The following is a 22,778-nucleotide window of genomic DNA, read 5'->3' as shown; positions in this document are numbered from 1 at the left end:
TCTATCCTAAGCCTTTTGGCATTTTAAACAAATGCTGTAATGCTGTTTGGCTCACAGTAACCTACTGTGAGCTCTGGGGAGAACTAAGCAAACAGTTTAAATGTTATACAAAAGTTTTTATTTAATTGAATTCAAGCATTTATAAAATTATATTAAATTAGGTCATATTAATAGGTTATCCAGTATTTAACATTTTCACCAGTAATTGCCTGTACATCTAATTTAAAATTTAATGACATTACTTAAGAAAAAGGTTTTCTTGATCTGAGGGCAAATATGCTTTATTTATAGGCCTTTTCTCAGACCGAGAATGGAAAGTACAAATGTGTTACTCATTAAGCCTCACGTTGTTACGTGGTTGGATGACTGAATCACTGCTTCCCCAGGGTGCCTACACCAAAAAGCGCTGGAGTCAGCGAAAATAGAAAAATAGGTGTTCTCATTTCCAGTGTTCCGAATCAGAAAAACAATTGGTAAATCTCTGAAATAATGAGGGGTTTTATTCACCAGAGCTGCCTGGAAGCGGCTCTGAACTCCAGCTCCGACCACTCGCCCGAGACCTGATGGAATTACGTCTCGGCCGCAGAAACAACCGAGCGGTCAGACCGCAGCCCCGCCGCGTGGTACCTCCATAGCGGGATGCTGATCCAAGCCCAAGATGGTCAACTTTGCGTTGACTTGGCAAGACCTTGACTGATGCGCCACTGCCTCCCTGCCTTCTGGGCTGGTTTCTTTTGATTCTGGCCAACTCTGTGCAAGCGGTGAGTTTGCGAGGGCTCGCAGCCACGGCTGTTTCTTGGAGGACTCGCCTGGCACCTCCTTGCTGCTTCTGAACAGGCACGGCAGCCCTGCCTCTGAGCAGAGCGTGGGAAAGCACTTGGCGCAAAAGCCAAGGGACGCGCCACGTGCTGGAGCATATATTTGCATTAGGTGTGACATTTTGCCTTATAAGTGCTAGTACATAAAATACTCCCCTTCTGGAAATGCTCTGCTTCCCGCAGGGAGGAGGAGCCTCCTCAGTGTCCAACAAATGTTTCCAGGTCCCTTTTAGCCTGACTTCGCGGGGAAAGGCAGCTTGTCCGAATGTGCTCTCTCCAGTCTCCTCCCAGTAACTTTTGAACTTCTTGGCTAGTTTTTTGCCAACCTTGACAGATGGTGGGAAGCCTAGAAGGTACCCAGCTGTCATGAAAGCTGGCAGGGGCAGGGGCAGGCAGGAGCCAGGTGGCCGAGGAGCACATGTGCTACTCCGGGCAAGACACAGCGCATTTGAGTATTGCTCGGTGGGTGGGTTGCAAGGACGCATGGGAAAGCTGAGGCTCGTGTGGGAGAGGGAAACAAAGGATTTTGGAAAATCCTTTGGGAAAAAGCGCTTAATTTATAGCAAAAAGGTTTGATTGACTTTTCTGGCCACAGAACAACTTTTTTTTTTTAATGTCATCAGCCCAGGCTACATGGTAGAACACACCTAGTTCTACCTAGTGTGCTCATAGTGACATTATTGGCATCCATAATCAGACACCGCATTTAGAAAACAGTATTTCTTTCACAAAGATTTTCTTCCCATGTTTCAGTCTGAGCCGTGTTCAACAAAGGGGTAAGACAGAGAGAGCTGCTGCAGTTCCAGCCTTGGTCTGGAGCTCTGAAGAGCATCTGTAGTGTACACACGCCAGGGCCAGCTGATTTCTAGTTGCAGTTCTTTGTGTAAAATGACACACTGGACCTTTTCCTACATTATACAAGCTGGATCTAGGGATGAGTTAGCACAAAGGAGAATTCACGCAGCAGCAGCAGGCGGGACAGCAGGACTGGACTATAGCCACAGCTCTGGGGTGGCTGGGCTGGGCTGGAACAGTATGAAGATGCTTAACGGTATTTTATGGTCACTTTGGAAAATAAAGTGTAATAATCACATTCAAATCTGTAATTCAAAGGTAGATTGTTGTGTTGTAAGTGAAAATAGGTAGCTGTATCAAACACCTTTTAATGCATGCATTTTTTTGAAAAGAATCTCTGAAGACAGCCTGTGTAAGCTCTGTTCCTTTTTCCTAAACTTTCAGCTAAAAGACAGTTAGAAAGACTCTTTCTTGTTTCAGTAACAGTACATAAATATAAGTCATACCCTACTGAGACTTCTTTAGGACAAAAACTGACTATAAAGTTCTCGATAAAAGGAGGAGTATGCTTTCCATAATTCTGCTCCCTATATCCACTATTCCCAAGTGAAGAAAGGATAACAAATTAAAGCTTATAAGGTTAGACTGAAAAAGAAGTAGTGAGAGGTGCGGGCTGGTGGAAGTTAGGAAAACTCTACCATGTTCAAACTTCAGACATGTTGCTTCCCATCCTCAGAGCACATCTTTTAATTTGAACATCCCTTGCACACAATGAATGGGAGTAAGTGTGGAAGGAATTCACAGGATTAGCTATGCCCTACCCTTTCCTCTGGTCCCACCTATTTAAACATTGCACAAACCAATGCAGAAAGCATATTCTGTTTCTTCACCCTCTTGTCTTTGATTAATATCTATAGCCAATGTGTTAATTACCATTCAAAATAAAGGTCAAATTCTGTGAGCACTGACATGCAAATAATCAGAAGAACCAAAACATTTATACACATATAGGCTTCCAGGACTGGACACCAACTCTTGTAATAGTTGACTTGACACGTTACGGGTCCCTTTATTTAGTTTTGGGTTTAGCTGTTTAGTTTTCAGCCAGGTCTGAGCTGAAGCAGTGGCACCGGGGCCTGTCACTCTCCCCATGCAGAGACCAGGCAGGCACTAGATGGCTCTCGAGCGACGGGCTTGGTTTTTTTCAGAAATTGAGCTTTCTAATAGTATCTTCACTTCCTGGCTTAGAACTTTGTCCAAAATTTCTGTTCCCTCCTACTCATACAGTGTTTTTAACAATTCAGCTTTACCTTCACAGGCACCATGTAGTTTGTTGTTTCTTGAAGCAGACAGGAGAAAATAGGGCTCTGCTGTGCTCTTGGCATAGGGCTTAAGAGGAACTGGCTGAACAGCCAGAGATGCTGTCACAAGACAGAGCTGTGGAAGAAGGATGTATTTCCTGACTTCCACCAAAGCATTCATGAAGACTTGCAGAACAGAGTTAGCTTAGCTGGGAGCCAGCTTAATTGGCACTAATTGGTTTCCCTTGGCTGGTCATGTCTCTATGGAAGTGAGTTTCATATGACTTTTCAAGAAGAGCTTATATCTGGTCCTTCTGAGAAAGTGACAACAATCTTTCTGTTTCAGAAGGGAAACAGCTACCATCAAGCTTAGATTTTCAAAAGAAGTGAACTTTGTAAGCAACTGAATGCTTTTACTATCTTCTCCCTGTTGTGATGGGGTGATCACACAAAAGTACAACTGTTGACATCAGCACAGCCCTGAGTTCCTCAGATTGAGAGATTTAGTAGCCTATCTCCAGTAAACAGAAATAAACAGAAACTGATTTCCTCTCTCTGAAAACAGGGAGAGGAGCATACTTTCTAAACACGGCACACACTTACAATCCTAAGGTAAAGCTTTCCCTCTGAACATGTCATGGAAAAGTAGGTCAGTTTGCCTATCGTTGGCTATGTATTCAGCGGCTTGGACACATACACTAGTAATGCGGAAATGTTGGCGCAATATACTCTAGAGTTCAAGCTCTATAATGATGGGTTTCAGATGTAAGTAAAATTTTATGAAGATTACAGTCACTGAGAACACTGAAGTTTCTAGCACATTTAATGACGGCTGTATGACAATGGTTGGCCTTGGGAGCTTTTCTGCTCCTGCGGTATGGCTGCTCCTGCTGCTGAGCCACAGAACAGCACGGGTGTTATCCCAGTGCCTATTTCCCTACTCGTACTCCCCTGTTTCTCCTGGAAGGAAAGCTGCATGTGGGGGCAGAGGGGTCCCAGGGATGGGCTGGTAGCAGGACTGCAGTGTATCGGCATGACCTGTTTTGTTCATCTCTGCCATCAGGAATTGATCTTTTGCAATTTCGCAGTTCTCTGGGTAAAGAGAAGTGTGTCACTGCAATCTCCTACAAGTATAATCATAACTAAAATTCTTTCTGGATATGTGGAAAGGGTCTACTTTACAGCTCAGGCAGGCTGCCTTAATAGTCTTGAAACCCTTTGCTGAGATGCAACCTACTGAACAGTTCGATGCACCCAGCTGAACTGTTCAAAAAAGAACAAAGTACCGAACTGAGAACATTACCAGCAATCATCTGTGGAATTACCATCAACATAAACGTCATGTGGAGGCACAATATACAAAATATCAATTTCTATCAAGTTCTTCGCTCTCCTATTCCATGTTACTGAAACACTTCAGAGAACTACAGCAGAGATGTCGGAATAAAGAACAATGGCAGTTCCTTGTGCATATTAAATAGATTTTCTCAAGTCCATCCTCCACATTAGATTAGGCAATATCAGCATTTAAAAAATTTAACCATTTGCATTTTGAGGGATGAGATAGAGTAAAATGTTATTTTGCTGCACATCAAACTCATAAACACATTGCTCAGTAAACCTATCATAAGCTAGCGGCCTTTCCAAACTTAGACAGGAAACACCTGGACTTCTGTGGTAAAACATCACTGTGAGTGCACTGTACATTTTGGAACAGATCATTTTGAATTGTTAATAAATATTCATCTTACTGCAGTAAAACACTGTGTGTCCAGTGCTATAAACATTGCTGGAGCTAAATTAAATATGTGCAATGTTAGTCATCTCGACTTTTTTCCCTAAAATGAATACTTGACTTCCCCTCCAAGAACATCTGACGTTTTAAAACCTTAAAACCCCAGAAGATAATTCTATCGGATATAAATTTAAATATCTCCATTTCTGTTACATTTATTCTTTGTTAACACATTCTCCCATCTTTTCTAAATGGTTCACTATAAAGCTAACTAAAATGAAGCCTTTGTTTCCTTTCCTGCGAAAAGCCTTGCACCTTGGCAAACATAGCACTGTAGGCTCATACAGGAATTCACTGTTGCTCCTCTAATGGTCTCAATTTGAAAAACAAATCTAGGGATGTCCCTAATTATGTGAAAGCCAAAGGGCAAAATGAAAATTATATACAAATCCTCAGGCCTCTCCTCAAGACACAGCACAAAATGTGCGTATCTGTTTTTGCGGCATTGGTATAACTTACATTTGTGATAAAGGGCTCCAGAATCATGCCCTGAATTGAGAAGAATTTCCTAATTTTAGGAATAATCATTTAATTGTTGCAAATCAGTCCTGAACTGAATGAAGACCTGAACTTTCTGCTACAGTGTGCTACCTCCTGAAAGTGCTGGTGATGTGGCTGCAGGAGATGCAGCTGACAGAAGATCCAGTTTGGACTTGGTTCCAAATCATAACATAGATTCATTAAAGGTCACGATAAACAAATCTGGCATGCATCCTGCTGCACATGCTTACACGTAAGGTTAATCTTTTACAGATAATTTGCTTAGGTTTGGGGGCTGTTTCCATGTTTCTCTTGCCTAACTGTCTTTTTTAAAGCACGCTTGCTAATACTGTATTTCCGTGTCCTAACAGCTTGCTTTGTTTAGGTTTAACATAAGCATTCACCAATTTTCTACTAAAATACATTGCCCATAGAAAATTAATATATTTTTCTGCTTTTTCTCTAAGCATTTTAATACTCAGGAAAACAAGATATCATAAATCTAAGGAAAGAAAAGCTGCTTTCAATTGAGCAGAGAAAAAATGAAAGGCAAAGTCTGTTGTGCATGTGTGTCAACAGCTTTCAGAGCTGCGATCTGAGCACAAAAAGCAATCAGAAAAATCACACTGCTCATACAAAAAAAAATTTCCCTTGGTGAGAACTCCACAAACACTGAAGCAGCCTTAAAACTTGGCTTATTGTGCCTGTCTGTAGCTCTACAAAGACGACTACTTGTTTCTATTTTCCGAATGTGTTGAAAACTGGAACATGGCAGCTGTAATTCTGCTCTGAAGCTCCCGCAAACAAACACCAAAACAACCCTGACCACCTGTTTTGAGCAGACTTCAGCTGTGGAAAATGCCTCTCCAAAGAGAAAGTGTTGGAGAATATTTATGAGAACCTAAAAGCAAGCGGGTTCTAGCTGAGGTTTTTCTATATGCATAGCACTGCATTATTTCTTAAATAATTATTGCTTTGTCCCTTCTAACTCAGGGAGGTTATTTATTTTGTGCTATTGTCACTGTTGTCGAGAGGAGTATTTCCTTACGTTGAGATGCATGATGTAGGTAGAACAGAAATTTCAGCCTCAGTCATTACTGCTGTCCGATGGGGACAGCAGAAGGGAGTGCTGGACCTCCTCCGGAGCTGATGGCACCTGTGCAGGGGACCCGTTCAGCTGAATGACAAGCTCTGTGCAAAACCTGATGTTGGGTGGGCAGAGCATGCTGTAGAGGGGGCAGGAGCCCATCACTAAAGAATCAGCTCTTCCTGGAGCTGGCCCTTTGGTGGGACACCTCAGGTTTCTTTGCCTGGCCCAGGTAACCAACGTAGCTTCCTTCATTTGTATTTGCTTCCAGAGGGGATGGATGACATCTGGAATATACAGCACTTTGGGGAGACCTAGGCACTGCTCACAGACTCCTACTCCTTTTAAATACTAGTCAGTCACCCTATGGAGCATACTCTGTATGCTATGGCAGTCAAAATATTCAATAATACGATAAATAAATGGAACTGTACTTAGTACAACATCTGTTCTGCAAATTGTCTCTGAACCATCTTCTTTTTTCATTACATACACAGTAGTGATTTTTTTTAACTCTGTCTTTACGGTGCTATGGTTAAATAATGCCATAATCCCCTCCTGCTTGGGCTCCATCAGCCGGCGTTGCCTGAGGAAAGTCATTGAGCTGCTCTGCTCACAGCTCCTCACCACTCCTGCTCCGTGCACCCTCTCAGCTATTGCCACACTGAATTTTCTGTTTTCTGTGGACACAAATAATCTTGCAAAAATTGCAGACATGTTGAACAGCCACTGTGTTCAACGTATATTAGTATTTCCATAAGTAATCAGGCAGTCTGGTATTTAAACGTCAGAGAATACAAACACTGCGTGAGACACCCAAAGTGTTCAAAGAAATTCTTATTATAATGAGCGGTTCAAGAGCTAGAAAAGGTACATGCAAAACATTCTTTGGAAGTTTGTAAAATTCTGTTTAGCAGCATTGCCTATAAAATAGTAGGATAGAGTAACAAAACCAGATACCAGATACTCAGCTTAAAGGGCTTCTGAAGTGGATGAGATGCTATTCCCCAAGCCATCTAAACTGAAGTAATTTTCATATAGTAAATAGATCATAGATCATCTGACATGAAGACTGTTTTTGCTAAGTGGTAGCTTAGCAAAGCATTCAGTAGCTTGCTTTTTTTTTGGCTGATCATGGCCAGTGTGATGGAAATGAAATGGATGGAATGGAAGAAGATTAGCTCATCCACCTTGAACAGATTTAATAATCCTCATTATCTTTTTTTGTCAGCTTCCTCCTCTACCCAGCAAAGAAGGAGAAGCTCCCATTAATACCAGACCACCTAACTCCCCAGTCCAGCAATGCTGACTATCCTTACTGCTGGGTATTCTCATGTTTTTCACCTACTGTCTAGAGAGGCTGCCAGGGCACTGAGGTGACTTCACCGCACTGCAGACATTTGTGCAGAGACTGATCTTTCTCCCTGTCATGTTCAAAACACTAATGGTCTTACTCGGTATCTAGAGACCTTTCATTTTAGAATTTATTCAAGCTGGACTGCAGAGCTGGATTGAGATTTCCTCGATAGCCTTGCCCCACACTGCAATGCTGAGAAAAAAGCTCAGACTATTCACAACCTCCCCTGCTCTCATGAATGGCTTGTTTGTATGGGTGGTTTTGCCACCAGGCTTGGTACTATGAACACTCTCACTGTTACTGTTTAACTATAGTAAATCAGTTAAAGACTAACTGTGGTGTTCCGGAGAAATATTTTATTTCACGCAATGAGACTGGCCTACAGTCATGTATCTGACTTCCAGACTGGAAAGACTATAAAGAACAATGATTTTGAACTTCACTGCATTTTTTTCAGTGACTTATATACACACAGAGTAAGGAAGAGGAGGACTTTGTGCTTTAGCAAGCTCAAATATGAATACATCTTCCTTTTCAAATACTATACTGGCAGAGAAAATATTCTACTGGGTCTAAAAAAATTAGCAAATAGGTATAACTATGAAGGCATTTTTAATGAAAGATTTCACTGTGCATTGCTCCAGCTAACTAAATACGCAGCAAAGAGCTAAAAGCAGACATTATTATGATAACTCCTAAGTGACCAGTTCAAACAGGCAAAACATGTCCCTGCCCAGCGGATGTTAGGGTAAATGCCTTTCCAATAAACTCTCCAGATTCTAAACTACAGCATTTCATTTTTCCAGAAGCCTCTCAAGTACGACCATGTGGATTTTCAATGGCAGAAACATCCTGCTCACAGCTGATGTTTTGTCAAGCTGTTTTCTTCCCCAAGCCAAGTCAGGAGAAAACACATAAATATTCTTACAAGCAGGTCACTTATTTTCCAGCTGACATGCATTTTGCATTCCACTATTTTCACTCTATTTTCCCTACACACAGAGTCCATATTGTTATAGGAAAAGCAGTTTATATGAGAAAATTGACCTGGCACAACTTAAATTCTTCTAGCAAAACTTGAGTAAAAACCTGTGTGGACACTCTTTTCATTGGAGACTGGAATATTTTTATTTAATGTAAAGCTATTAGGAAAGGATTCAACTGAACTAAATGAGAAAGTTTAATTTGAAAGTTGGAGTTTGGCACCAATTAACTATATTTAAAAAAACCCCACAACAGATTCAAATTATATCGTGGTGACTTTTCCATGCAGAGAAACCCTTAAATTCTCTTATCATTTTGAGATTCTATGCTTTCTCCAATCAAACTGACCAGCTTTAGGATACAGAGAGGATGGTAAGTCTGTTTGCATTATTCACCATCTGAATAGGGACTAATCGCATGAAAACATGTAGACATAAACCAGTGAGAGATGAAAATCAACTCAAACTGATAGGTAGTATGTGAGAGGAAAAGGAAAATCCTTGATGCAAAATATTGGAGCAAATGAGTTTTAAATCTCTGTATGAACCGAACAAACTTCTGACATCTGAAGCATGATTTAATACTACACCAGCTGTTGATTTATTTTGTCTTTTTAGAAAAACATATGACAAATTGGTATAGAATTTTTGCTTTAATTATTAGTCTGTGAAAACAGCATTAAGGAGGTGAACACAGTAAGTCTGAAGCTTTGCTCTGATTAACAAATTAGCCAGTTCTAAACAGATCAAGTAACAGTCAGAAAAGCCGATGACCCTTGAAAGCAGGCTTAAACTTTCATTGGGCCACTTATTACAGACCACTTGCTTGGGATGCAAACAATATCAGGTGTGCCCCCTTGGACCAGAAAATCTCTTTATTAAAAAATGAAAGAGCACTCGGTTTTCACTAGTTGCTTTGAAGTAATGCAGTTATTCCTAGTAAGAGGGATTTTCAGGACCCAAAGAGTCTGTATTTAAAAAGAGATTGCTTTCACTGGCATACTCCAATTTAATTAACTCAGATTTATAAGTAGAAGATCTATGTTAGTTGCATTTGTTATAGGAAATACAAAATGAAAAAAAGTTCATAATCAAATGACATTTATAAAAAGGGGACAGTATTTTAAAAGTGAACACATCAGAAAATATGATGTTGTTGAATGCTGAATAATTCATTTTTCATATGAGGGGAGATGCCTTTTGAAAGTTTTTGCCAACTGCTCTATGGCTCTAAAGCGATATTCTTAGGAGCCGTTTCCTTGACTCCAATGGGTGCTGAGTTGGGCAAAGGCACCCTGAATAGCTAAGATTTTTCCTTTTAACTCTGTGGTTTCTTCAAGATGTTTTCTCAAATTTTAAAATGCTAAATACTTCAGCTTCTATTCAGTCTTTAGAGGTGCTATTTGTCAGAAAGAGAAATTATTCCTGGTGTAAATCAGTATAGTCGAGGACCTGTCTACTGTATTTACTTGCTCAAAGATAGTGTTCTCCTACACACATTTAAATGGGTATAAATTAGGTGGGATCTCACAAACTGGGTCAGTGCATTGCCTCGCGGTTCAACATTAATAAATAAAGTATCTAACAAACCATTTCAATGACACTATGAAAAATTCATTTTTGGCACAGAGTGAGACTAAGTACAGCAAACGATACCATGTACTAAATTTACAGCTGTTGCAGTGATTTCTGTTCATTACATGTCTCATTCATTATAGATTCCCTGTTGAAATGGCATTCCTCTTCTGAAGCTGTACTATCATACGCTATAACATTAAGTGATGAAAGTGGTTTCAGTATTAACGTGCAGCTCATATTTGCTACTTTGAGAAAATGTAGGTCCTGACCTTGCAGGTACTTTTGCCTGAGTAACTTTATATATATCTAAACAAGTGTATTGCACATATAGCTCTGGAAATCCAGAATGCCTTTCTCCAAGAATTACAGAGTGGTTTGTCAGTAAACGTCTTAACTAGGGAAGGGTGACATCTGACAGAGCTACCAGTCTCAAAGCTGAAAACACATCCAGAGTTCATTTCTGTAGCCCACACATTACAGAACGCACCCTATGATGGGCAACCTACTCAATGAAATCTGTGAGTTTATTCAGGGGAAAGGCTTAGAGACAAAAGTACAGAACACATTTTCTCAATCTCCAGGTTTCAAGCTGCTACAGAATTTCAGTTCCAAAGTATGATCTAGTCTAGCTTGGGAATTTTCATATGAAGGCTGTTAGTGCATCTGGTTTGATTTGTTTCTAATCAACCAAGTGGATTTTTAAAATGTATTCCCTTGGAAAGTTTAGCTGATATTTTTAAGGAAAACAATAAAGAAAATTCAGCTTTGACATGCACTTTTTTTTTTTTTGCTTATACAACAAAAACTTTTGCTTTCAAGTCTGTGGTGTTCCAGAGACGCTGGGGAACAGAACTATTTTTTCATGCCAAAGTATGCATTTCTGTCGTAAGTAGATTATTTAAAGAAACCTGTCCTGTTAAATAAAAAACCTCAGTGCACCAGTTCATAAATGAAAATTGGCAGTATCAAATTAAAAAAATCAGAATTAAATAACAACAAAATTATTGTAGATCTATGTATTTTTATCAGCTACTAAAATTACCTGTGGGATTCTTAATTTTCTGTGAGTCAGGTCTCTGCCCCAGCAGGGTAGAAGACCTCAGGAGGCACCCAGGGAGCAGGTTTCCAAACCTAGCTGCCGTGGACGGCTGCTTACCCTTCATCTTAAGTCTGTGGCCCCTGTGGTGGGGCCTGATTCTCTGCCTTCTGCCTGTGTTTTCACCTGGCTTCAGCATCAGTGTCCGTTGCTTTCCTGATCTGTGTCATGTCCCAATTCCCATTTTTGCCCGGATATTTATTATCTTTCTACTGGTTGCCCTCCAATCTCAGTTGACTGCTGTAATTAGTGGGTTTGATATCTGTCTTACTTCATCCCTACCACTTTCTAGATCATTGAAATACAGCCCTTTGAAACATTTATCAACTTCCCTGTGCTTTGGTTGATGCCCAGCTGCAAAACATGCACTAAGTAGAACTTCCATCCTTTCTACATATACTATGGAATAACTAGGGAGGTTTCAAAAACATTAGTATTCCAGAGCACCTTTTTGTACATTATGTATTTTAGTTGAGATTGGTAAAAATACCTGTAACTAGTCATCCTTGGCACCTTTTCAGACCATTTCTCAGTTGCTTACGCTTTACCAGTTTTATCCACGAGGTTGAAATTATCCACGCCGGATATCTGCTTCACATTTAGTTTTGTGGAAAATTTTTCAAGCAAAAAAATTGCTCATCTGTTTCTGAGAATGAATATAAGGGAAAATATGCTCTTTTGCACACCATAAGTATTCAGACATCAAACCTCTCACTTCACACGCGGGCCGTGGTGGCACATTGCTTTGGCCGGTAAGGTCACCAGAGCCTGCGGCTGTGCTGGGCATGCCCTGCGCCAGCGCCGCTGCAGCCAGGAGCTCCCAGCTTCCCTCTCCCGTCCTAGAGACAGGAGACAAGTGGATGAAAAAGAAAGCAGCAGCCTGGCTAAAACCACAGGGCAACGGTGTAGCCTGGGCTTTGCAGTGTGCGGTGGCAAGCTGTGCCTGCACGAACCTGGGACTGGCTGGGGTGGGAGATCTGAACTATGGGATCCAGCACCAGGGGAAAGGAGCTGGAGGGATGCATGCTGCATGAGAAACCACAAAGACCGGGGATGATGATGGGAGAGTTTTTTGGGGAAATATAGCCTGTTTTTTAAAACAGTCGAGCATTGCTGTGCTGCAGATCACTCAAAACGAGCTTTTTGCAGGTGGCCACAAGCTGAACATTCCCCAATGCGTTAATGCCCAGCGTGAGGCACCTCATCTGGCTGGTGTGCTGGAGCGCTGCCACCCCGCAACCTCACACTACCGTAGTGTCCCTGCTCTAAACGTTCAAAGTGATGATGTAACTCTAAATACTCTGAGATCAGGTCTAAGGCTTACCACCTGTCAAATCTGGCCTGTCACCCACCACGGGATGACCTTTTTTCCCTGTACTTCAGGTTCCTACCTCTTAATATCATCTCACTTTGCAGTTGGGAAGATTAATTAATGTTGTGAAAAAGACACAAAAAGGGACAACCGTGGCAAAATTAGCAATTCTGTTCTCGAAGCAAAGTTCAGACCGTGTCAGTAAGTCAGCCATGTGAAACACCCGCTAAACAATAAGGGTAACACAAAAGTACTGAAAAGCTGCTCGTCCCGGCCAGTGCCATCAGTTGTGTGCATTAAAGGGAGGTTTGGGGGACAGTATGTGATCACAGGATTAAAGGAAAGAATATACAGCTGTCCTAGCTGTTGAGCCTTTCAACGTACAATTTAACAATCTTTTAATGCAATTTGCGTGTGTGATGTGCAATATATGAATTCAAATGTGAAAGCCCTTTGTATGTAGCACATTATGTAGCTTCTTGCTGTTTGCTTTAGAAATTCTTAACTGCCCAGCTGATGCAGACCTGCACACACAATAACCCTTAACAAATTGCTCTCGCTGATAATCAAGGTGGCAAGGGCCAAGGTCAGAGTTCAGCTCTTTCTGATGTCAAGGGCCTTCCACTAAAGCCCGAAGCAGCATGTGATGCAGGACTGCTCTTTAATGCCAGCTGCCATTAAAGGCTGCGCTCGTTCATGCTTCGCTGGAAGCTGGCTGGGACACTTGCTTACATGAGTGGGTAGTTTAAAGCTCCTGTTGGTTAATCCCTCAAACAGCCCAGTGACTGCTTTCATGAAGTACACTGGGAAGATTAAAACTGCCTGATTTTTTTTCCCCCCTGAAGTTCACGAGAAACTGCCAGTGTAATTTTAAAAGCCTGGAAGAGCACCCGAAAATGCATTTGAAACAGAAACAGATACATGAAGGACATAGCAGTAGAGTTTCATGGTTTCCAGACAAGCTTCAAGCGATTATTTAACACAAAGTATACAAAGCATTAGGACAATATAGATTATATCTCTGTTATAGTTGGGGTAATGCTACAAAGCTGGGGGGAAAAGGCTAGTCTGATACTCAAAGCTTTTCTTGTTCTCAGTCAAGCTTTTATGTTCCCTAAGGAAAGCTGGCATGCCTAAACAGATTATAGGGGAATATCTGACACTTTTATTATTGCCTTTTCAGGAAGAAGCTAATATTCAACACGAAACAACACCTTCCCCTTCAAACTTTAAAAAACTGAATGTTAACTGTGACATTTACAATTCTAATCTCAGCAGCAAAAGTCATGCTCACATGTACTAAAGGGTGAAATCACAAGGAGCTGGAGGACAGCATGTCAATTAGTGTTTGGCTCTTCTTAATGTTAAGGTGCTCATCTCTTCTTACTGTACTGAAGAGGTAGTTGGGTGCCTACTTGGGGATCTGGATTTTGTTAGGCAGCAAGGATCTTCATTAGGGGCTACAGAGCTCAGTTATGCATCATTTTAGGTCTGTCTTTTGTTCTAAAAGGGAATTTGGCCATGGCCGAGATGATACTCCTTCTCGTCTGAAAAGTACCCCAAGATTTTCTGTGCTGCGTCTCCTCCTCTATGGCTGCATTCTACACAAATTGTTTTTTTTTCGGCTTTAAACATATGTAATTTTGGATAATATTTTTCCATGCAGATAAGCTTGTTCTTTGTGTCACCATTTCTTATGATGACCAAGAACCAACATACCTTATTCCTATATGTCAATTCTCTAGATAATCTAAACGCTTTTTGCTACTAAACTTGAAGTCAAAAGTAACTACAGGAAAAACAGGTTGTTGAACTTTCCATTCTCTGAAATCCTCTCTCTGCTTCCTTATTACTTTAGTCAGTGGGACAGCATACAGAATTAAGTAGTACAAATGAAGATATGTGATTATCTGCTTAATAAACTTCAAAATAATGGTCTCTACGCTTTCCACCTGTGGTTTCTTAGTCCTTACACAGTCTGTTTTCTACTGTGGGGGTCTTCAGTCAGATCTGATGCAGAACATCGGACAAACATGTATTTTGAAGTGATACAGCTTGCAATTATCCTCCTCACAGAACTGCTTACTATGATTTTTTCTGGTAGTTTATGCTTTCATCTTACTGCTTTGCAGCAGCAATATAAGATTTAGTAGTAAAGCACTATCACTGATCTAAACTGCAGATAACGAACTGCGCAGGGGTGCTCTTCAGGGTTGCTGGATTATTTTGGGTTTTGGCCATACAGTTTCTTAGGGTTTTAACAGAACTTACGTATGCTGATGTTTTAATCCCAATGCCCTTTCTAAGACGCGAGAGTACAACCTCTGAATGCTGCTGTGCTTTTCTGCATTGCAATGAATGGTTGGCTCTGTGACACGGGGCACTGGAAACTCCCTTGGAATCTGCGCCCTGCACTGTTACTGGTGTTTTGAGGTGAGCTTGGAAATTTTACAGCTTGCTTATTCATACGTATTTGTAAATGGTCCAGAGAAATAAGCCAACTTCTTACCAAAACATTGGCCATTTTCCTGAAAGTGTGAAAAGGTGACGCATTTTTTTCCATCTTAGTAGAAAATGTCTTTCACAATGTAAATATTTGTTGATGAAATGCACTCCTCATTTTCTACACTAGCAGCTTCTTTCTTCTTCAAAGTGCAACTTGAAGTATTTATAACTTGTGCTGATTACAAATAGCATATTTTTTTAGTTCTAAGTAAATTTTCTCACTACCAGTCAACTGCTTTTATCACTTTGTACTCCACCGATATATTTACTAACAGTATAAATAACTAGTAATGAAGAATTCTGAAGATACGCAGAACACATTAATGCAATGAGAAGGTAAAATAATGCTACTTTTCGTACTTAAATTTCTAACTAGTTCTTCTAACAAAAATCATATGGGAAGGCAATCTGATCCACATCTTGCCTGTTCAGAATTGTTTATGGTATATGATTAGTCTTCAATAAGTCAAAGATGTGAATTTATATTTTCTTTTGCACCCAGGCAAGGCTACAAGTAAATATTGTATGACTTCAGAGGAATTTAGTATATAATAATAAAGCGGATCAAAAATCTAGCCAATTGACTAGGCAAATAAACAGTTCCTGTAACTCCACAGATCTTTAATTAGAATAAGAGAGTAAATAGTTGTGGTGGGTTGACCCTGGCTGGATGCCAGGTGCCCACCAAAGCTGCTCTGTCACTCCCCCCTTCAGCTGGACAGGGAAGAGAAAATGTAACAAAAGGCTCGTGGGTCGAGACAGTGGAGAGACAGTTCTCCATGAAATTCTCCAATGCGGGTCCTTCCCACGGGCTGCAGTTCTTCACAAACTGCTCCAGCGTGGGTCCCTTCCATGGGCTGCAGTCCTTCAGGCACAGACTGCTCCAGCGTGGGTCCTCCATGGGGTCACAAGTCCTGCCAAAAAACCTGCTCCAGCGTGGGCTCCTCTCTCTACAGGGCTGCAGGTCCTGCCAGGAGCCTGCTCCAGCGCGGGCTTCCCACAGGGTCACAGCCTCCTTTGGGCAGCCCCCTGCTCCAGCGTGGGGTCCTTCCCGGGCTGCAGGTGGAGATCTGCTCCGCTGTGGACCTCCCTGGGCTGCAGGGGGACAGCCTGCCTCACCATGGTCTTCATCACCACGGGCTGCAGGGGAATCTCTGCTCTGGCGCCTGGAGCATCTCCTCCTCCTCCTCCTTCACTGACCTGGGGGTCTGCAGGGCTGTTTCTCACTCCTCTCCCGGGCTGCAGGGGAATCTCTGCTCTGGCGCCTGGAGCATCTCCTCCTCCTCCTCCTTCACTGACCTGGGGGTCTGCAGGGCTGTTTCTCACTCCTCTCCCTGGCTGCAGTTTCTGTTGTGCAGCAACTTTTTCCCCTTCTTAAATCTGTTCTCCCAGAGGCGCTACCACCGTTGCTGATGGGCTCGGCCTTGGCCAGCAGCGGGTCCGTCTTGGAGCCGGTTGGCGTTGGCTCTGTCGGACATGAGGGAAGCTTCTAGCAGCTTCTCACAGAAGCCACTCCTGTAGCCCCCCCCTGCTACCAAAACCTTGCCACACAAACCCAATACAATAGTCAAGCAGCTTTCAAACAAATTCAAGTAAGTAACGTGAGAAATGAGAAATCTCTTTTAATTTAGTTATAACAAAAAGGAAAAGATGAAACAAAAGTGAAAGAATAGGACAGATCTTTTGCTGTTAGTGTTCTTTTTCCGTTGAACACAAAAAGCAATGATTTACAGTAACTAAAAACCTAACCCGTCATTTTTTTAACTGACCATATTTTCTTCCAGCAAACTGATGAGATGATGACAGCTTCTCGAGGCTTTCCCACAAATGACATTCTTCAGCATTTTACTAACACAGTGCTGAACTGCTCCAGTATTTCATCTGTATGAATTAGTCTCTATGAATTAATCTTATGGCTGTGCTTTACTCATTTACCATTACTTACATGCACGTATATTCCATGACTACTTGTAAAGGAATAAGGTTCACATTTTCTACATAAATACATACTCTTTGTGTCTCTCATGACTTACTCTCATTAGCTATATACTAAATGATGTTAGACATGAGACTAAGTTAGTATGTTGACTCTGGAATGCAGCAGTTACACGTGGTTGACTGGCCTCTTTGCTCAGGTTTATAGTGTAGTTTTGTAGTTCATAATATAGGCAATTTTTACAATATAACACCCCTGCTAATAAAAATAAAATTGTTACGTAAGGCCACTACTAAATAATGAAACCACTACTATGTTTAATTTACCTATTAAATTCTGCGTAGCAGTAAATGTTGTTATAGAGTTTGTTATTAACGTGAGTAACCTCAAGATTGCTGCCAATGCTTCAAACATAAAATTTCTGTAAAGATGTTGGAATCAAATGATACAATGCTTTGCAACTTACTCCTTTTTACAAAATTAGGGTAAGATTCCCAATAATTATATGAGATTTCCAGTACCATTATGGACTGCACTGGAACAGAGCAAAGGACAGAAAGCCGAGCCCACCTGCTAGATCATCTCAGGTGCCTCTTCCGTAGGATTTCAGGATGCAGAAAAATATGTCACATTGCCATTTGTTTCTGGATTAACTCAGTTAAGCAATTTATGTTTACCTTTTGAGTATGCATGAAATGCAAGGAAGTATCACGATTGTGAAGATTTATTTTCAAACTTCAACTTATTCCCATTAAGGACAGTATAGGAGCTCCAGAAAAGATGCTGGAGGGGCTGTCAGTCCTCCTGAACACAAAGATGCTGTGACACATTCACAGAACATATCCCTTTCTACCCCCAGACTGAGTGGATGATGGATGACAAATAGCTTTTTGTTATAACTAAAATATATTTATCTGTAAAAATATGATTATTATCTACCACCACAATTAAGGAACCCTGAAATAAAAGCTTTTTTGGAATAATAAACTCCATAAATAACTGCTTTTGTTTTTCTAGAAGAAAACATAGCTTTAACAAAGTTCTGCCTTAACAAATCTTCACTGTGACCTCAGGATTCAATTTTAACAAGTTGGTTTTAATCCTGTTAGTTTAAGATCAAAGAAAAAGATTCATTGGCAGGGTTAAATGGAGCAACATTGAAGGATTTATAAAAATAAGGCCAATAGCCACACCAGTCCTTCTGTCCTAATTAAGTTTATATTTTTTCTAAGTATTGCTGGCAGGAATTAATGCTCAGAGATCTAAGCCAAAGTAGCTCACTTTAACCTGAGGACATTTTTTCACTTACTTTGACTGTACTTTAAATTTTCCATTTTGAAGTATTTAGCTTCATTTCCTACTTCAGAAAGTGAGGCTGTTCTCAGCAACTCTTGAAGTAACTACTATTTTCCTTTTATATGACTAAAGTCCAGGAGTCCACATCACTAGGCTTGACAATAACATTTTCTGGTCTTTCTGAATAGTTCACTTTGGTAAAGGCACCTACCAAACCACGGTGCAACGCTCTCCTCAAAAAATGTTTGTTTCTGTTCCGGTGGCAGCTTTATCAGTGTTGAAAAAATGGTGAGAAAATTAAACCTAAATGTCAATGATCGCTGCTATGTAGCTATAGGCAAGTAAATTCTGACACGCCGCAATGCACATTTACTGTTCACGACTGCTCCCCCCCCAAACGAGCTCGTGATGGTCCATTGCTCAGTGGAACTTGTGCCCACTCAGAACATCTGGCACCTGGAGGCAGGTGGGCTCTCCCCGCTCTCACAATGCAACTGCTGTTCAGGATTATCTCCAACTGAAAACATTTGTGCTACTGGGGCTGGTTAAGCCCCATAGCTTTGCACGCAGAAGTGAATTCCTCAACAGAAAATGGTCCCCAAGAACGGATCACCTGTGGACTTTTTCCTTGTTCTTCAGACACTCTAAGGGGGAGGGAGGTGTTAGAGGACTATCAGCCTGCACTCAGTCTATATGGCAAAAGGAAACAGGCAAGCCAAATTTGGAAATATCTGAAAGATAAGAGAACATATGAAACTATCACTGGAGCTTCTAATAATTTTATTCTTCTAGTCCTTGCAACTTTACACTGCCTGTCCCTGAAAAAACATAGCTATCTTTTGGATTCGCGTGATATATACTTCCTTCAGTGCAAGTTAAGCACTTGTTACTTCTCCATCCTATTTCTACTTTTGGCCATCTAAAATCTTTCATTATCTTTCACTGATCTCATTCTATACAGTGGTCTGAATAAATTTTATAGGACTTGCGATTTTGATTGCCTCTTTGATCACCCTAAGATGAAGGATAGTTTCCATTCTTAAATGACTTTTCTTGGCTCTTATACAGTGTAGTACACGATGTAAGATTGTGCTGAGACACAATGGAGAGGCCAAAATGTGGTTATCAGAGTTCTGGTGGTAAAATACCCAATGTTGTCATGTCAGTTCTTTGTGGCCTTCCTGGAAACCAGGCAACAAACAGTTAACTTAGGCCATCCATTTCTGCATCTGTATGCATACATGTAATGTACAAACTTAATTAAAAACAATTGTAACTGCTGAAGTGTAACATTACTGAGCATAACGTGTATTTTGTCATGACTTCAAAATGCAAATGTGCTTTTTGACTTGTTATGGAAGTCTTGCTTGCCAGACATTTCTAAATAAAGCCCAGGAGACTGGATTTACATCTTCCCTCTCTTAACCCTTCTCTTAATCACTTCCCTCTAATTCCACTTTTTTCAATGTGTGTGGCTTGAGCAAAGCTTCTTCTCCGTAATTGTCTTCTAAATTGGCAAAAGGACAGTGCAGGGTGTGACCCTCCTCCAGTTTTTTGTGCACAATTGTACTCTCCTGTGCCCCATTCTCCTACAAGCTCTCCCACGTCTCTGTTAAGTAGCCAAGATTATACAAAGCAGTCAGATTCCTGTTTCACATCTGTGTCTTCCTACAGCAGTTGGAGCCATAAAATGAGTTGTCATCATGGTATTTGATAGTATTCTGAGCCAGAGGTACTGTATTTTCACGTCTGGGAATGAGTGAGTTCCCTCTTAGGTACAGAGGATGGTGTATCTCTCTATACTACACTAGCAATAGTGGTAAGAAATGCTGCTGAGAATTTCAGAGGAGCAGAAAAAGGTTCATGCAAAAGAAGACAGCACAGTCACCGGAGAAACAGCGGAGTAGCAAAGAGTTTCTCAAAATGTTTCTCTCTGTCAGGCATTCATTTTGAGCTATTGCCTTTACTGCTTATTTTGCAGCTACCAGTAAGATTTCACTGAGTGAAGGTGTCTCTCAGTTCATGTCAGCAGTTAAAATGCTTTCTAACACAGCAGCCCACACTAGGGCATGTATGGGTACACACCATACATTGCACACTACCCTTGTTTACGAGATGAACTGCACAGTATTACGTATGAGAGTGCTGCTCCTAGGCAGTCCTGGCTTGTACACTCAGAAAAGACTCTGGAAAAAATGTGTGCTTAAACAAGAGTCAATATTGTGTTCTTCAAGACCATTTTTATATAAGAAACACACATTGTATGTTAGGCTAACATTATTTCTTTTGCCTTAATTCTCTTCTGTTTGTTAAACACAAATGTTTTTGCCACCCATTATTCAACAGTAAGCTTGTCTGACAGCTTTTGGCATACAGTGATTTTTTAATAACTAACATCCATTGGCATACACTTACTTATTTAATAAGTACCATCCACTAAGCACACATACCAAAGATGTAAAACAGTTTTATTAAATTAAGTAGAGGCACAAACCATTAAAATTATTTTCTTACTAATAAAAGGCAAATGTTTACATTTATTAACACTATATTGAGTTCAAGCTCTATAAATGATAGAGAGGTTATTTTGCAATACCTCCCACACCAGTTTTTATGAGGTTTTAGAATAGGAGTTTAAAAGACAGCATTTTCTTACCAAACATAGCATTTTCCAACATTACGATTGTTCCTAACTGCATTGTCCTAATGAGACGCAGCAGCAGCAGCTGCTCATTTTACATCCCTTGCTCCAGCATCCCTTGTCGGTGCGTCACCTCCGTCCCTCACCCGTCCCCTGCTGCTGCCCGTGCTGTGCTGCGGAGCAGGGGCTGGGTTCACTGCATTACAAACTCAGCAGCACTATGTGCTCAAGCTGCTCTGTCATTTGGACTACTCCCGATTCTGTCTCCTGATAATCCAATTTATCACCTCAGTGACCGAAATTAACTGTCAACAGAAGCGAGCCAGCACAAGCTGTGCCCTGCAGCCGATCCTAACCACTTGGGACTGGCTGTCTGACCCACCAAAGGAGAAATACCCATTACTTTTCCCCAAACTGATTCCGTTTCTGTGGGCAATCTTTTGCTCTTTTGAGACCATCAGCCGAGAGGCCAGTTGCTGGGTTTAACTGTTTTTTAAATGGGTTAGTTTTAGTAGACTAGTTTAGTGTACTAGACTAACACAACCATACTGATAGCTACCTTAGCTGTCTGGGCTGTGTAAATCTGTGCAGGTGACTTAAAAGTGAATCTAAATGACGAAGAAAAATCTATCTAGGCCCTTGGCTACTCAATTTTCTTCATGGCATCACAATTGCAACAAGAAAATCTTAGTCTTCGAGATGCATAATGCAACTTAGTTTTATTACTGTTCTTTACTAGCAGCTTACAGAAAATGGAAAAATAGATTATTCTTATTATTCATTATTCACTGCACACTGGAATAACAACTATATCTGCTTTACATGGAAATTAATATCATCAGCTATTGCATACTTTTCCAGCAGAAGAATCTCTTCAAAAGAACTAGCCAGGAAAGTATTCTTACTACCTAAACACTTAATATATTACGGTAAACAACAATAACATGGTATGTGAAATACACCATGTAATATTTAGAAAATACTGTTGTTAAAGACAGACCATTCCCCAAAATCTCAAATTTTGACTGGTGTATTTTGGTATTTAAGAGTAGGCATAATGAGCAGGGACTGTTAGAACTATGTTTACTTGAACCTTGCTAGTAGGGCACTTTTGAACAGGCTCAAGCAAAAGAAATCTCACTATCTGCAAATATCAGTATTTTGGAATTGATCTCTGATCAATAATCCTACCAAAAATCATATCTAATTCCTCACTTTTTCCTCCCCCTTTTCTACCTCCTTGTAAGATTTCTGAACAACCAGGCAAAAATGGGGAAGGAACATGAGCCAGCAAATCTCCCAGCATCACTGACAAAAAAATTTTCACGCTCAAGTATCACTGTAGTAAGAATGTTATAATATATACCATGAGTTCTCATTGGCACATCGTAATACCTTCATGCTGTGAAACAGCATTGTGCTCTGAACCACGATATGTATAGTCATTCAAAACACGTCAAATGTGTAGCACTTAGTCATGCTGCGGACGCTGCTGCAATATGGGAGATGGTATACAAAAGCATGAAGCATTTCAGTACCTCCTACTGCATTTTTCTTCCAGTGTTCTGTTTGTTTCTTTTGGGTAACATGATATCAGGTTAGTATCTCTATCATACTACATATCTCTATCATACTACATACCTATCGAAGTCATCAAAAAGTAAGATTTATCTGTAGGTACTTGTACAACTGCAGTATTGTATCAGCATTTTATACAGTATATCTGGAATTCCTTCTGATTTCTCAGATGTCTTTAATTTTCTGCAATAATGTAGGTAAGATTAAATGCAAAGCCTGG

The 22,778-nt window shown here is 40.7% G+C and overlaps 1 protein-coding gene across 2 annotated transcripts in view; it reads right to left on the bottom strand.

The window, feature by feature from the left end:
* The window catches only part of PDZRN3 (PDZ domain containing ring finger 3), a 147,420-nt gene that overhangs the window by 76,247 nt on the left and 48,395 nt on the right, over nt 1–22,778 (bottom strand). The window contains exon 1 of one of the 2 annotated variants that reach the window (XM_069811831.1): nt 628–895. The exons of the other annotated variant lie outside the window; for it this stretch is intronic. Coding sequence (XP_069667932.1) covers nt 628–633 — 6 coding nt within the window. The 5' untranslated portion in view covers nt 634–895. Of the gene's footprint in view, nt 1–627; nt 896–22,778 lie in introns of those variants that run through there. 2 annotated transcript variants of the gene reach the window in all.

Source organism: Haliaeetus albicilla, chromosome 24, assembly GCF_947461875.1.
Source record: "Haliaeetus albicilla chromosome 24, bHalAlb1.1, whole genome shotgun sequence".
Classification (NCBI taxonomy): domain Eukaryota; kingdom Metazoa; phylum Chordata; class Aves; order Accipitriformes; family Accipitridae; genus Haliaeetus; species Haliaeetus albicilla.
This window is presented reverse-complemented; position numbering and strand designations above follow the sequence as displayed.